The 15904-nt window shown below is 41.3% G+C and overlaps 1 protein-coding gene and 1 long non-coding RNA gene across 2 annotated transcripts; one reads left to right on the forward strand and one right to left on the reverse strand.

Annotated features, from left to right (window-relative positions):
- Positions 1–3298: 3298 nt before the first annotated feature.
- LOC309699078 (uncharacterized protein) lies at positions 3299–8875 on the forward strand (the record flags this gene model as incomplete). The annotated part of the gene is made up of 15 exons (XM_082521933.1): positions 3299–3317; positions 3485–3563; positions 3770–3887; positions 3983–4051; positions 4214–4588; positions 5483–5543; positions 5639–5732; positions 6110–6466; positions 6562–6679; positions 6754–6845; positions 7198–7312; positions 7683–7784; positions 7977–8144; positions 8270–8425; positions 8661–8875. Exons 2-15 carry the CDS (start codon positions 3492–3494, stop codon positions 8873–8875), a joined length of 2112 nt encoding a protein of 703 aa, XP_082378059.1. The 5' UTR covers positions 3299–3317; positions 3485–3491.
- A 2720-nt stretch (positions 8876–11595) lies between these two features.
- On the reverse strand, positions 11596–15113 carry LOC309699265. Its single transcript, XR_014274283.1, has 2 exons — positions 11863–15113; positions 11596–11737 (listed from the first exon to the last, which is right to left on the reverse strand). It is a non-coding gene; the product is annotated as an uncharacterized lncRNA (long non-coding RNA).
- Between the last annotated feature and the right edge of the window lie 791 nt (positions 15114–15904).

Consider the following 15904-nt stretch of genomic DNA (forward strand, 5'->3'; position numbering starts at 1 on the left):
TCGAGAGTTTGGAATATATTTCCACGACTGCTGACATTTGGACGAACCATAACAAAAGTTTTCTCGGAATGACGGCACACTGGATTGATCCTTCTACTTTTGTACGAGGACATGCTGCGCTAGCATGTAAAAGAGTTCGAGGGAGACACACATATGATGTCATCGGCAATGAAATCGAGCAAGTACATTCGGCTTATGGACTGAACTCTAAAGTGACAGCCACCGTGACAGACAACGGGTCCAATTTTATCAAAGCTTTCAGAATGTTCCAAAAATCAGACTCTGATGAGGAATCGGAAGAAGATGAAGAGGTGACATTTACTGATGTTGAGCAGACCCTTTCCACAGAATCTGAAGGATAGTTTTCTCTCCCTCCACACTTAAGGTGTGCATCACACACACTGAACTTAATTTTTCATGATGTTGAGAAATGGCTTCAAGCAAATGAGGCAAAATTAATCTACAGAAGTGCAACTTCAAAGTGTTCTGCAATGTGGACAAAAGCAAACCGTTCTTCTGTTGCTTCAGAGTTGGTAGATAATTTTTTCAAGAAAAAACTCATAGTACCTGTTTGAACACGATGGAATTCATTTCACGACGCTCTGTCCAGGATCACTGACATTCCCCTTGCTGAATTAAATACTGTCTGCACTCAGTTTGGAATCAAATGCTTCACTGATCGGGAGTATCTGTTCCTAAAGGAGTATTGTATCGTGTTGAAGCCACTCACTGTTGCACTAGACCAGGGGTGCCCAATCCCGGTCCTCGAGAGCTACCGTCCTGAAGCTTTTAGATGCATCCTTGTTCCCACACACCTAAATCAAATGAATGGCTTGTTATCAGGCCTTTGCCAAACATGATGGCATGCTGAAGAGGTAATCAAACCATTTGATTCAGCTGTGTTGGAGTAGGGATGCATCTAAAAGCTGCAGGATAGTAGCTCTCGAGGACTGGGATTGGGCAGCCCTGCACTAGACATATTGCAAGGAGAAGAGAACTGCTATTTTGGAATCCTTCCAACTCTGGAGATTCTAATGTCCAGGACGCTGGCACTGCAGGACGAGCTTAAGCTGACAGCATCCCTCCCTGATATCATTGTTAAGGTAATCTATATATAGCCTTACCCTAAAATAAATTTTTGTTTTATTTAGGGCTGGGCCATATTATACCGTTCACGGTAATACCGGTATAATGTTAGGCAACGATAGGAAAATGAAATATCGCGATAGAATATGAGTAAAACGCGCATGCGCAGAGCCTTTGTTTTCATACGCACATGGCCGATTGTTGAGTGAAACAGATGAACCAGAATTGGTTTGTAAAAATGGTGCAACTTCAGTGATGTGGAACTGGTTTGGTGTTTGTCCGTCAGATACACGACAAAGCACATTTTTTTGCAGAACATGCAAGCGGCCGTCGTTATTGTCGTATTTGTCGGACTAAGATGCTCTTAAATCTGGGAGTAATCTGGGTCCTAAACTCCGTATAATTCAGGTCAAACGAACACTGCAGCATCACTGAGAGTTAAAAACTGTCTAAATTCTTTCATCTTTAATAAAACGATCAGCATTGCTGCTTTACCAGGTGTAACTATGAAGTTTAACTTCCAGGCATCCATGAAAACAAAATTTATTACATTTAACGGAGTTAGAAGTTAGCAGGAAGCTAGCGGAAGTTAGCTCGCTAGTTTCGCTAGTTACCTAAGCATGATATTGAATGTTCTGACTGAGAGATTTCTGAAAAAAATCAAACGTACAGCTCTGCTATCACTTCCAACATAAATGAAGACAGGAAACTAAACAGCAGTGACGTTTGTAGGGTTACTGAAGTTGGGCTAGCTGGTATATAATGATTATAAAAGTTAACGTGAAGGTTCCTCATGGTTAGAGACAAATGCAATCGCATGGCAGGATGCTGTAAACGGACCAAACGTCAGTCAGGAGAACAACTGAGATAATCCATCCACAATACAAGGTTAGTTATTAATCTACTGCAACAACATGGGAATAGAGCAGCTGCCAGAGAATTCAACATTAATGAATCAATGGTACAGAAGTGGAGGAAGCAAGAAGAATGAGTTTAATAAAGTTTGATTTATCTGACTGCTTTGTTTAGCTCAATGTGCCTTATAGTCCTGTGCACCTTATGGTCCGAAAAATACGTACTGCACACTGCAGTTTAATGTTGCAAAGCACCTTTTTTTTAACTTCAGTGGATATTATACATGGTTATGTTCAGGATATCTCAGCCCATTTCTACTGGAAATGCCTTTCGGTTAAACTTTCAGCAAGGAATTTGCATTTGCACTGTTAAATTTTTATAAAGCTTTAATGTACATAAAAACCAGCTTCTTGTTTAAGTGAAAATAAATGGAAGGTTGTCTTTTTGCGCTAGTAATGTTGTGGAGTTGTATTTTGTCCAACCCGTTCTCACTCCCGACACGTAAAATAATGACGATTTGTCACGTCCCTTAACTTCTCATGCTGACGCCTAAGGTACCCTTCCACGTTTTTATGCGACGCTGTGGGTTGTCAATTCATTCCAATATGAACCTGCTCTCGGCGATCAGAGACGCTTCGAGCAGAGGCTCCAGCCATCCATTTACTCCAATAATAACCCCATCACAGCGAAACATGACGTGAAGCACAATCTAACTGGAGAACCGGGGACCCTCTCCGCGAACGGGTTTTTCTCCCTAATTTAATGCTTTCTTTTAATGACATCGTTAACATTTCTCAACAAAAACACGTGAAAGTATCACTGATAATTCAACAATAAAATCGCTTCATGTTGTGGCCATCACACAGTGTTTTCCAAACTGATTCACGATCTGAAAGTGCGCAGATTTAACGTACATAATCCTTTGTTAGGTTTATTATTTTCATTTCACACGTAAAACACATTTATAGATTCATTCACCACTCCTGTTAGTTTTGGATGCGCTCGGCTCCAGCCAATCAGACGCAACCTGTGTAAGCAAAGGCTGATGGGAGAACGGAGAGACCCATTTATAAGAATAAGAAAATGAGGCGGAACTGATTGATTCTAATGCAGGTATGTAAAAAATACATATATTTAAAGTAATACCTTGATGTGTGTTTCAAAGTTAGTTTTTTCATAAAAGCTTCAAACAAACAGAGGTGACTGATCTCGGAAACGGTGTAATGTATTTAAAAATGGCTACAGCTACCGTCAGCATGCTTACTAGGTAACGACTACACGTGGCTACTGCAGCATTAGCCATTTAATCCAACGATGATGGATTAAATTTATTACAAACGTTAAAGGACTTGTGTGCTGCAAAATACCCTCACATGGTGCGTAAAGCAGTTTTTGCGCTAAGAGTTCTGCTAGCTCTTTACAAACTGATGATGCTAACGTTAATTGCTAACGTTAACTGGAGCGCCAAGACTGAAAATCATTTGAGTTGCGTTAGTTATGTGTTTATGTCACTGAGTTCTGCAAAAATCTCTTTCCTCTTTAGCTTGAAAATGAGTGATTCAGAGGATCCCGAGCTGGAGGAAGAGCTTCAGGCTGCTGACGAACTCCTTCAAGATATGCAGGTAACATTTTTAGTGGAAACAGTTGTTAAAGAGGGAACACGCTTGTCTAATATTTTGTACGGAGTAAACGTTATATTATTTGAAATTTTTTTTAAATAAATTTTTATATATGTGTATAAGTTGGTTAACTTAAGATGTTTGATCATCTTTGCTTTAATCATAGACTGTATTTTAGGTGTTCCCTTTTTTCCTTGTTAATTGCGTAGAATGATGCACAGAGTGAACCTCAGCCAAGACCAGTGCGCTGGAAAAAACGTGACAGACAGGGAGATTTTATTCCTCAAAGACCATCAACCAGTCGAAGTACTAGTTGCATGCCACGTGGTCAGTGTTCACGCAACCATTGATTTTATCTCACAACTTGTTTTCACCAAAGAATTTCAGTAAGTAAATATTCTTCATCCCCCCCCCCCCCCAAGTGTCCAGAGAGCAGCATCAATGTCCACGTGAAGAACCTAGTTATGTTGCCAGTGTCAACCCAACAAAAGGTACTTTACCTTCTTGTATATGTTGTGATTTCTGTTTACTTTTATATTTGTTGTTATAGTTGAGTTATGCAGGGCTTTTGTGGAGTCCTAAGAAACATACTGCCTAGAGTGTTTTTCACTTTGTGGAAGAGTTTCTTCCTTTCTTTATTTTTTTTCTGTTAGTGTATGGAACTGAGGTGCTTCGTCAGGAGCTCCTTCAGTTGTTGGAGGATGGAGAAGAGGACACAGCCATGACTTGTGAGACGTCGTCTGAGTCAGCTGCTACTCACTGGGCGATCAGAAATATGGTGTCCTCACAAAAGTGGAAAGAGGCCAGGCCTTGTCTTATAGACAATATGTTAGCTACTCTGGATCCACAGTCACACCGTGTGTGTCAGTGTGGCAAACAAGTAGTTGTGAGGTGTCTGGACTGCCTGCCTCTTCCATTCCTTTGTGCTGACTGTGATATTGCAGTTCACACACGCTTTGTCCTGCACAACAGAGAGGCAGTAACAGGAGGGTTTTTGCAGCCTTCATCAGAGTTTCACAAGCCAATAGGTACAGTTTTTAAGTCTTATGCATTTCTTGCTATGTATGAGTATGAGTGGGTGCTGTTATTGTATATTTATTGTGTATCAGTTAATTTCTAATTCTTTTTATATATATTGTGTGTTTTAATGTTAGTTCGGCTGTTGCCTGTGCAAAGGCCAGACCATGTGTGTGACTGCCCAGCAGGTAACGTTGAGGTTTCACCCGGCGCAATTGTGGCTCTTGTAACCATAAATGGTAAGTTGCCCTTTTGTCACACACTACATACACAATAGATGTGTTTGGAGGTTTTATTGCAAATTGTGCATTGCTATCTTGGTTTTAATTACCCTCGGCCCGCAGTATATGTGGGCACCTGTCAAAGGTCGTTTGGATTTACCAGACCGATTTGAAAACAACATGAAAAATATGAATGCTTTGAGCCATGACTGAATTCATCCTTATCCTTTCTAAAGGCCGTTATAACCTTGCACTGCCAGTGGTGAGCTGCACCAGCTGTGGCCTAATGTGGTCCCCCTCAGTTAAGGACATCCTGGGTAGTGGATATTGGCCTGGCACCTTAAATTTCTGCACCCTGTTTTCAATGGATGCCTTTCAGTCTTTCTATGACATTAAGAAGGCTGCACCAGGGATGTCACTTAAGGCATTTGTCAAAATGCTGGATGAACGAACAGCCCATTTCGGAAGGGTGAGTTTCTAAATTTGCTAAGTTTAAGGAAATTGTGCAAATCAATGTTTATGATGACTGTCCTTGAATATTCTGTTGTATGTCCTCTATGTAAAAGAATGGTCGAATATCAGCTGATGCCTTCAGTAAAAGTTTCTTGGAATGGAGTGCTGTAAAGTTTGAGGTGGACAGGATGTGCAAGGAGCCATGCTTTAACTGCCCTGCCTGCACTCCAGACATGCTTGCCGTCTCAGTTGATGGAAACCGCAAGCTTTATCGCTTTCAGTCTAATGCAAGGTACGTTATGCATTGTGTACATAAGTCAAATATGGATTTGTAGAAAAATGTATTTTAATGTTTCTTTTCAAACAACTGTCACTGTGTTCGTTCAGCACTTCAGAGCAGGGGAACTTTGAAGGTGTCTTCATTGAAAAAGATGAGGAAGTTGCTGAGTTTGTGAAATACATCCAGAGACACACAAATCATGTAAGATACACATATATATATATATTAGTGCTGTTAGCGTTAATCTTGTTAAAATGACGTTAATGCCGTAACCATATACAAATACGTGTGTGTGGACATATATGGATGGGTCGATATTTTTTTATTTTTCTCTTGGTGTTGTCGTAATACTATTTACTTTACTTTATCTTAATGTGTACTTAATTTTGTCACCATGTGTATTTAAAAAAAAAAACATGATTTTTATTTTGTGTTATCAGTGCTGTCCTGGGGAGATATGAGGTCTTGTGTGACTCGAGGCTAATTCAGCTAATTGTTATGCATTTGTTTTAAAAAGTTTGTCCCTGATAGGGCTTAATCATGTCATGTCTTTTATGTTAAAATCTTTGAGTGTATAGGTCCCGGGGAAAGGGTTGTGCGGATCTTCATCTTGGACTGCAGCAAAGGAGTCGTCCAAAAAGTCCACTGGGAAGTTGGATGAAGAGGGCATGGAAATAGCTGGTTGTCGCCACGGAGTCCTCTTAGCTGCATTGAACATGTTTCGAGGGGAGATCTTTGCTTACCCCCTTTTTCTCCAGAGGAAGTTGGCAGCTAGCGTCCCAGGACATATTACGTTCCTTTGCTCCGATGTGGCCTGTAAATATTTCCCCTATTTAACCAAGGTGGCTCAGCAGTGCCCTGAGCTGAGGAACCTCTTGTCAATGCGTCCTTTTCTCTCCGTCATGCATGCAAAGGCTCACACTTGGAAATGCGAGGTATACTGCAGCTTGTAGTTTTGGATTAGTTTGAGACATTTTGTTATAAGGTTGAATGAATTCAGCAGTCATGTATTGTGACCTCCTTTCTATAGATCAAATGGGGAGGTGCGTTTCAGGATGGGGCCGGTTCAACAGTTGGAGAAGAGGTGGAACAAGTAAACAGTTTCCTGTCTAGGGCGGCCATCACAACGAAGTACATGTCTAAAGCAGGTGTGTGTCCGTGTCTGAGATTCCACTCAGTCTCCTGCTCATTAATTCTAATTTGTATACTAACTGAAATGCAGGGCGAACAGACATGCTGACCCTCCTGGCTTTGGGGTGGAACAAAAGGAAAGTGGAACAACTGGGCCGCACTTTGAGCCAGCGATATCTAAAGGTCATTTTTTCAACACCCATTTTAATGTGTGTGGTAATGGGGGGAAAACACCAGTACTCTTTTAATGTCAATATAATGATAATAATAATAATAATAATAGATACTTTATTGATCCCCATGGGGAAATTACTTGTTTTTCTCTGCATTTGACCCATTCACTCAGTGAAGCAGTGGGCAGCCCACTAAGCAGGCGCCCGGGGAGCAGTGTGTAGGGACGGTACCTTGCTCAGGGTACCTCAGGGTAGCCGTTAAGTGGATTCGAACCGCCGACCTTCCGATCATGGGGCGACCACTTTACCTACTGAGCTATCCCTGCCCCCCATATGAATGACATTTATGAATGCATTCTTAGATCATAAGGATCCTTAGAGAACAAGTGGAGAGCCTGAATGCGACCAGAAATGAGCTGGGTGTGGATGACGACACACTGCAGCAATGGGTGGCCGATGTGCAGAAATGGGCTGAAGGTGACTCTCAATATAATGCACTCATGTATAACAATAGGACCCACCATGGCCTCATTAAAGAACTTAGAGTTAAGATCTTTCTGACAGTGTCAACAAACAATGAAAAATAAGCCTTGTAAAAGCAAATTTATGGCAGAGTTGTTGCGTTTCATCAAATTGGATAGAACCTGGGTTGAAATGATGTCGTACTAGTTGGTTTTATAAACCTGAACACCAACATACTTGTTATCTCATGATTATCATGAGATAGCAGCACATGAAGGCTCCAGATGTCTTATAATGAATGTCATCAAGTCAGTGATTACAGAGTCCACTGTAGTTTGGTGACTGTTACTCATCCTGTATTCTGATTAATATTCCTCTCACTTAGAAAGTGATCAAACTGATGGCAGCCTTGGAGCGTTGCAGGCACGAATAGAGGAGCTTGTCGTCATCATCAGAGTGCGAACACAAAGTCTTTACAGACAAAATGGTACGTCCCAGTTTCTTTGAAACGGACCGTTTGATGCTCAGTTTGTACAGCTACTTTGTAAACAGAATCAAATCAGATCCAGGTTTGTTTAAGCTGGATGTGATTTGTTCTAGCAAACAAATTGATGAGTGTAGATTAAAATGAAACTATATACATTATGTGAAGGTGTGAATTTTTTATGATTATTTACAGATAGCAACAAGAGGCGACACAGAATTCGCAAGGTCATCTTAGTTGAGAAGAAACGCTTGGCGGCTGCTGTTGACGACTACAACAAGCTCGCTGAACCAACAAAGCAAATCGTATCCAGTGATGCCCTCATGCAGACCGATATTTGGCCCTGGCAGAGCACAAGTGAACGTAAGCTCTTGATTTATAAATATCCTTTTTAAACAAGCTCCCAGTATCTGAGCAGTAGTTGAATGTTTTGTTCTTGAATCATAATATGCTGCTATGTTTTCCCATCTGATGTTGTTAAACTGTAGCTGCTGCTGACCTCCGGACAAAGAGAAAGGTCTTTGAGAAGGTGATGGCTGTGAGGCGCCTGAGAGAGGAGGAGATGATCCTTTGCAGGGAGATGCGGCATCACTGGACAGTGTTGCAAATGCGTTCTGTGGTGTTGGGGACAATCTCCTCAGACTGTAAGCACTTTATTTATTTATTAATTTTTTGATGAATCGATTGAAAATAAGAGCAGATGCTAAAGTCTTACTGGATCTTTTACCTATATCTAGATTGCTAGCTAACACTGCCTTCTCCCTTTTAAAAAAAATGTTTAATTACAGCATCCTAATTCCTTGTGTTTATGAGGTGATGTTTTTTTGTTGTTTGTTTTTTTTACTTTTCTCATATTTATTTGTTTTGTTCTTTTTACAGCCTCCTTTGTTGGCATGTCGGAGGATGCACAGAAGGGACTCTGTAGCCTGGTTTTAAAAAAACAAAGTGAACTGAAAGCTGAAATGCTCAAAGTAAAGGACGTGTACAAGAGAATCCTCAGCCACCAACCACTCCTGGAAATGGACTCGGAGGAGGAGGAGGACATTCCAGACGATGCCACTGAGAGTGATTTGAGCACTTCTGATGAAGACTGATTGTGTCATCATTGATGTTATGTTTGGTAAAATAAAAAGTTAATCACATCTCTGTTCAATGTGATTTTTCAACAGACATTTTACATTTTGAGAAGAAAAATGGAATTTCCTTGGTGCAGTTGTTTACCCTGAATCATTATTTCCCATCTAATTTAATGACTAGTGTACATGTTCAGATACGATAACATAATTTAATTTATGGGATGCTTTCTGGGCTGCTCAAATAATCACAAAATTTAAAAGCACCAGGCAGCACACTCACAAGTAAATTTTTTTTGTTCAGTGTTTTGTCGAAGAAATCAACAAGTACAACTGAGATGTTTGCTGTAGTGGTGTGTTTGTTAAGAAGCATGCCAGCACACTGGTGAACTGACAGTCCCAGAATGCACCCGAGCCATTGACTCGCCCCAGAGCAAATGAAATTGCTTATCTAGAAAGACAACAGTCATCAAAGAAGAAGTAAAAGAGTAGGAAACAAATGGTAAGGGAAGGTACTGTGGGGTAGGAAAGAAAGGCCAGAGCTGTGCAAAATGACCTCCAGCAGGCCACAAATGTGCACGTCTGCTCAAACGGTCAGAAATGGACTCCATGAGGGTGGTATGAGGGCCCGACGTCCACAGGTGGGGTTGTGCTTACAGCCCAACACAGTGCCGTATGTTTGGCATTTGCCAGACAACACAAAGATTGGCAACTTTGCCACTGGCGCCCTGTGCTCCTCACAGATGAAAGCAGGTTCACACTGAGCACTTGTGACAGTCTGGAGACGCCGTGGAGAACCTTCTGCTTCCTGCAACATCCTCCAGCATGAGTTTGGCAGTGGGTCAGTTTTGGTGTGGGGTGGCATTTCTTTGGGGAGCTGCACAGCCCTCCATGTGTTCGGCAGAGGTAGCCTGACTGCCATTAGGTACTGAGATGAGATCCTCAGACCCCTTGTGAGACCATATGCTGGTGCGGTTGGCCCCGGGTTCCTCCTAATGCAAGACAATCCTAGACCTCATGTGGCTGGAGTGTGTCAGCAGTTCCTGCAAGACGAAGGCATTGATGCTGTGGACTGGCCCGCCCATTCCCCAGAACTGAATCCAATTGAGGACATCTGGGACATTATGTCTCGCTCCATCCACCAACTGCACCACAAAATGTCCAGGAGTGGGCAGATGCTTTAGTCCTGGAGTCTGGGAGGAGATCCATCAGGAGAGCATCTGCCACTTCATCAGGAGCATGCCCAGGTGTTGTAGGGAGGTCATACAGGCATGTGGAGGCCACACAGACTAGTGAGCCTCATTTTGACATGTTTTGAGGACATTACATAAAACCAGATTAATGATTCTGTATTGCATTGATCAAGGAACCAACCCAATAGGAGCTAAAGGAATCCTCTTGACATTACTTCACTCAGTAAGTTTATACTATGTTTAATGTGCATTTTCTTCATCAGTTTAGAACATAACATGTTAGCGCTCCCTGGTCCTTTTTGGAGACAGATCCTGAGACAGCAGGCAGCTATGGAGAACTCGTGTCAGCTGTGGTAATTAAGGAATACTTTGATTTAATATTGATTTCATGACAACTATCCTCTGGCACATATTCCTGGATATATATAATGACATAAGTAAACTCCCATTTTAGAATCATTGCCTTCTTTGATCTGACTTATTGCCTCAGACTTTGGCCCTGTGTCCCCAAAAGTATAGAAAATCCATGACACTGAGTAAGAGGCCTTTATCATGTTATAAGTGAGAGAGTTTGGTGTAACAGTGGTTGAACATGCCAAATCAATCCACAACATACTGCCATTCCCCAGCTGTAACCTGCATATGCATCAAACCAAAATCCAGTATCATAGCCACAAAAAAGACATAAAGATTAGGTTAAAAGGGTTGTCTCATTTTGCCAGATAGCTTCAAAAAAGATAAACATTCTTCAAAAACAAAAGTTTGTGAATATTTGCTGTATTGCCAGGCCTAAACCAACCTGTTAAACTTATGAAATTATGGTCATAGATACAAACCTATTGATTGAAACAGAATAATCCATTGAAGCCTCCATCATCATCCACAATCACTGTTACTGTTCAGATTATTTTATCTCTGTTTTCCTCTAGAATGTTTTGAAAATCAGCATTTGATCAACAGACTTTTTAAAAGTTTATTTTGATCCTATTGTTTACGTGTGTAATTGCATTTTTATTGAAATTATGACAGGAAAACCCTCAATCAAATTGTATCTTTGATATCTAATAATAATATTAACAATAATGTTACATATGTAATATGTACACAATAATATTGTGCAAACAAACAAGAAAAATAGCAAAAAATGTCAATTTTTTTTAATACCCTGTATATAAAGACCACATATGACCACAACTCCAAATGTGCAATTGTCACTGCATCTAAACATGACATATTACAAAAAGGTAGAAACATATAATATACAATATGTTCTGAAGCTGGTACTGGTGCAGTTAACTTTGCTTTAGGCTCCCATACACAGTAGGTGTTACTTACTATACGTGCAGTGCAGTATTACTTTACCTTGTAATATGTTATAATAAGCAAGTCACTTCTATATTTATGAGGATGTAGACAATAATGTTGGCTGATACAGTATGTAAAACTATGAGATATCGAGTGCAGGGAAGATATTATTGATCGATCAGATTCATGAATATGTTAGGTACTTAAGCCACAATTAGAGAGTGAAACAGAGACTGACACTGGTTGAAATGTATAGTAAATATTTTATTTTGAACTTTTATGCTGAACTACAAGCTGTGAACTGTGCGATCTCTGCGACCTGTGGTGCCTGGTTTACTGTGTGTAAAACTGAGCAGGTTCCCATGTGTCATCCCACACTTTGCCACTGTCAGGAGAAAAACATAACAAACAACAACGACAACCACACACAAAATAGGACAATTTAGGTTGTGACATATGACAATTTTTTAGGATGAAATATCTTCTATATTCATGTCATGCTTTATACACCTTCATTGTAATATAAATTAATCAAATCAAGTCAGAGAGTAATAATATATGTAGTAGATGTCAAGCAGGACCACAGCAGCAGCCACGATCCATTGGAACCTGCTGGATGAGAGAGCACAGAAACTCCAGGGAAGAAGTTTAGTTAGTAACATGCATGAACTGACAACCCACAGCGTCACATAAAAACGTGGAAGGGTACCTTAGGCGTCAGCATGAGAAGTTAAGGGACGTGACAAATCGTCATTATTTTACGCGTCGGGAGTGAGAACGGGTTGTCAGTATACAAAAAGGACTGACAATCTAATGGAGAAACAAAACACTGTTACGTCACCAAGATGGAAGTATAAGGGAGGGTTTGGGAAGCAACAATGAATAAAGCTGAGAGAGAATATAAAGAAGTGAAACAATGCAAAAATGATTAAATTTTAAACTTTATTCTCAATACAAAGATACAGCAACACAGGGTGGTATATCCCCCCCAAAAAACAACCAAAAAAAAAAGCATAACACAAATTCACCTATCTAAAGGGAAGAAAACTACTAAAATGCACTTCCGTGGCTTACACTATCCACTAGTACCTGTCGAGACAAAATTGATACCGCTCCCACTAAACAACTCTAAAAACATCCCAACAGGCTTTCCTTTTCCTTGGCCTCAGTTTCACAAGCTAGAAGACAGCAGGGCATAACAGACAACTAGCAACAACCCGCTAGGGGGGTGCAGAGCCATTGCAAGGGGGGCACGGTATGAAAAGGAAAAAGAAAGAATGCTTGGACACTGCTAGCATAATGGACAGGTTTTTGACGTGGCTCCCACACAAACGCAAAGCAGGAGATGAAACATCGTCAAATATGTTTCCAAACCAACTTCCTTCCAGGCCAAAGACTAGAAAATATGATGAAGCATATCTTCCCTTTGGCTTCACCTGCACAACTGCCAAGGTAGGTCTCTGCGACAGAATTAGTTTTCCCTGCATCTGGAGCACGCACTGGGCTCTCCAAATCACAGACAAACAGTATCCCACATTTTTGATTTTTAGTTCACAAACACTTCTTGTAATGACTCACCACTCCTGACATTTTGGAGATGTTAGCTCTTTATACAGTAAAGTTACAGTGGGATACAAATAACATCAAGCTGATCCTGCCGAATTTTTTCCCCTTTTCCAAATCACGGACAAACAGTATCCCACAGCTGTTTATGGTTTTAAACCCATTTTGAGGCATTTTTGAAGAATGTATTGATAGCAATGTTGAACATTATTACACAGGAAAAAAACAACTACACGTAAAATAATTGCACCTTGACGCCTCTGACTTTCTAAATTTTTGGGACAAATAACTTCGTGTGTCGTGTAAAAACAGAAGATAGTAAGATTAACAGTTTTTTGTCTCTGTCATTGTAGAAATTGATCTCATGTAAACAATAACGTGGCGCACAGCGTGATGTGAAAAAAAGCACATACCTTTGACGTTGTGTGACGAACTCTGTATTCCTCGCAAAAACAGAGTTTTAAAAAAATCTCAGTTTTTGCGTTTACGCAATCCGAAACGGCCAAAGTAGGCTCTGTGGCTGGTCTATAAGTGAATATCTGATGTGGATTAGTATGGAAGGAGAGATCATACTCAGCAGCATCTATGTTGGAGCCCAGACATATTCATCTGCTAACATGGCAGATACTGCAAGGTAGATACTATCAGGGTTGAAAATTATTGATTTTTTCATTTTAATTATTAGATGAAGCTGTTTTATTATTTTATTTATACCCAATGCAATTGTGCTCATAACCGAGTTGGCGCTCCGTGTTTTGATGGTCATAAGCTTCGTCCGGTACTATGAATGGACTGAATTAATGAAGAGTGGACGTAGAGTGCAGAGGGTCCTTTTTGCTGCATGCTTACTGACAGGGGATTTTTCTAAGAATCACCCCGCAGTTCTTCAGCTTGAGACACCTGAGTTAGAAAACACAAACACTGCAGTTGTCTTTCACTCGCGAGGGAAGTCATGGACGCACGACCTGCGTCTCATCACTGTCTGCGTGCTTTATTTATACTTGTCTTGTGTGTGTGTGTGTGTGTGTGTGTTCGTGTGTGTGTACAAATAAAACAGAGTTGTTCTAAGAACTCAGAGCTGAGGTTCCCCTTTTTCTAAATCTGCATGTTCTTAGAAGAAGAGGAATCACAGAAGAGTTCATGACAGAAGTCACGTAGACATTTGCTTATTGATTAATAAAAGAGCACATTTCATGTAGCTGATCATGTATACACAATTTTCTTTTGACATTCCCTCCTGTTGATCAGAAAATGAAATGTATCAGTGTTAGTAAGTAAAGTTAGTAAGTGTAAGTAACTACTTTTCTTTCTCATTCTCAGTTATTACATCATTAGTTACACTTCATCTTCATTAAACAAATAGGAAAAGAAGTCTTCATAATCTTCATCGGTTTGTGGTACATCTGCGTATGCTGTGAGTGATAAACTTATCATCTGTGAAATTACAGCTTTTAAACAAGGAATAACACAAATAAAGAAAAGCAAAATAAAACCAGGAAAACTCCATTGATTTCTGATGTTCTGGTGCTTTGTTTATTATTATCATTATAGATCTGTTTCTGTTATTCTTGGTGAGGGATCAGTTCTTAGGTTTTGGGTTCTCATGTGTGTTGCAGTTTCTGTTCAGTGTCTAGTCTGTCTCTCAGTGTCATGTCTGCATCTGGTTTAGTAATTCTTGTTTCCTGTCTTATTGTGAAAGTCTTTGTCTTATGTTAGTGTGTGCAGCTTTGCTCCCCCGTCTCGTTAGCCCTGATCTCCCCCAGCTGTGTCTCCCTTCTGTTGCCCATTCCCTCATTGGACTACCTCACCGACCGACCACAGTATGTGAGGACTCAGGGCTGTGTGTCGGACAGGGTCGTCTGCAGTACGGGGGCCCCACAGGGAACGGTTCTGGCTCCGTTCCTCTTCACCATCTACACTGCAGACTTCTCCCACAATTCCACCCAGTGCTTCCTGCAGAAGTTCTCTGATGACTCTGCAATAGTCGGCCTCATCACTGATGGGGACGACAAGGAGTACAGAGGTCTGACCCAAGACTTTGTGGACTGATGCCAGCTGAACTACCTCCAGATCAACGCCAGTAAAACCAAGGAACTGGTGTCTGTGAAGGTTCTCAGTCATCCAGGTCATCGTAGTCAAAGGAGCTTGCAAAGAAAAGCGTCTGGACTTCTTTAAGTTGCTTGAAGACGTTTCACCTCTCATCCGAGAAGCTTCTTCAGTTCTAAGGTCATAAGGTGGAGAGTCCCAGATATAAACCTAGTGGGAGTGACCCCCCACAGAGGGACAAAAGGACCCCCTGATGATCCTTTAATCGCCTGAGCCAAGGTGGGAAACTGGGCGTGGGTCCCAATCAGCCAGAGTTTCGGGTGTGTTCATTGTGAAACCTGGCCCCACCTTATCATGCGAATTCCTGAGGTCAGATGGCCCAGGATGTGAGTGGGCAGCAGCCCATCTGCATCTTAAGGATAAAGGACACTCTTTCAAGGATGCCAATGTTCACATTTTGGACAGAGAGGACAGATGGTTTGAAAGAGGAGTGAAAGAAGCCATCTATGTCCACTGTGAGCGACCATCTTTGAACAGAGGCGGGGGTTTACGACACCAACTCTCTGCCATCTATAATCCAGTTCTGAGATCCCTTCCCAGACGCCTTAACGCCCACTCACATCCTGGGCCATCTGACCTCAGGAATTCGCATGATAAGGTGGGGCCAGGTTTCACAATGAACACACCCGAAACTCTGGCTGATTGGGACCCACGCCCAGTTTCCCACCTTGGCTCAGGCGATTAGAGGATCATCAGGGGGTCCTTTTGTCCCTCTGTGGGGGGTCACTCCCACTAGGTTTATATCTGGGACTCTCCACCATTTGACCTTAGAACTGAAGAAGCTTCTCGGATGAGAGGTGAAATGTCTTCAAGCAACTTAAAGAAGTCCAGACGCTTTTCTTTGAAAGCTCCTTTGACCAAGGAACTGGTGGTAGACTTCCGC

Source organism: Aulonocara stuartgranti (genome assembly GCF_965226115.1).
Source record: "Aulonocara stuartgranti genome assembly, chromosome: 22".
NCBI lineage: Eukaryota > Metazoa > Chordata > Actinopteri > Cichliformes > Cichlidae > Aulonocara > Aulonocara stuartgranti.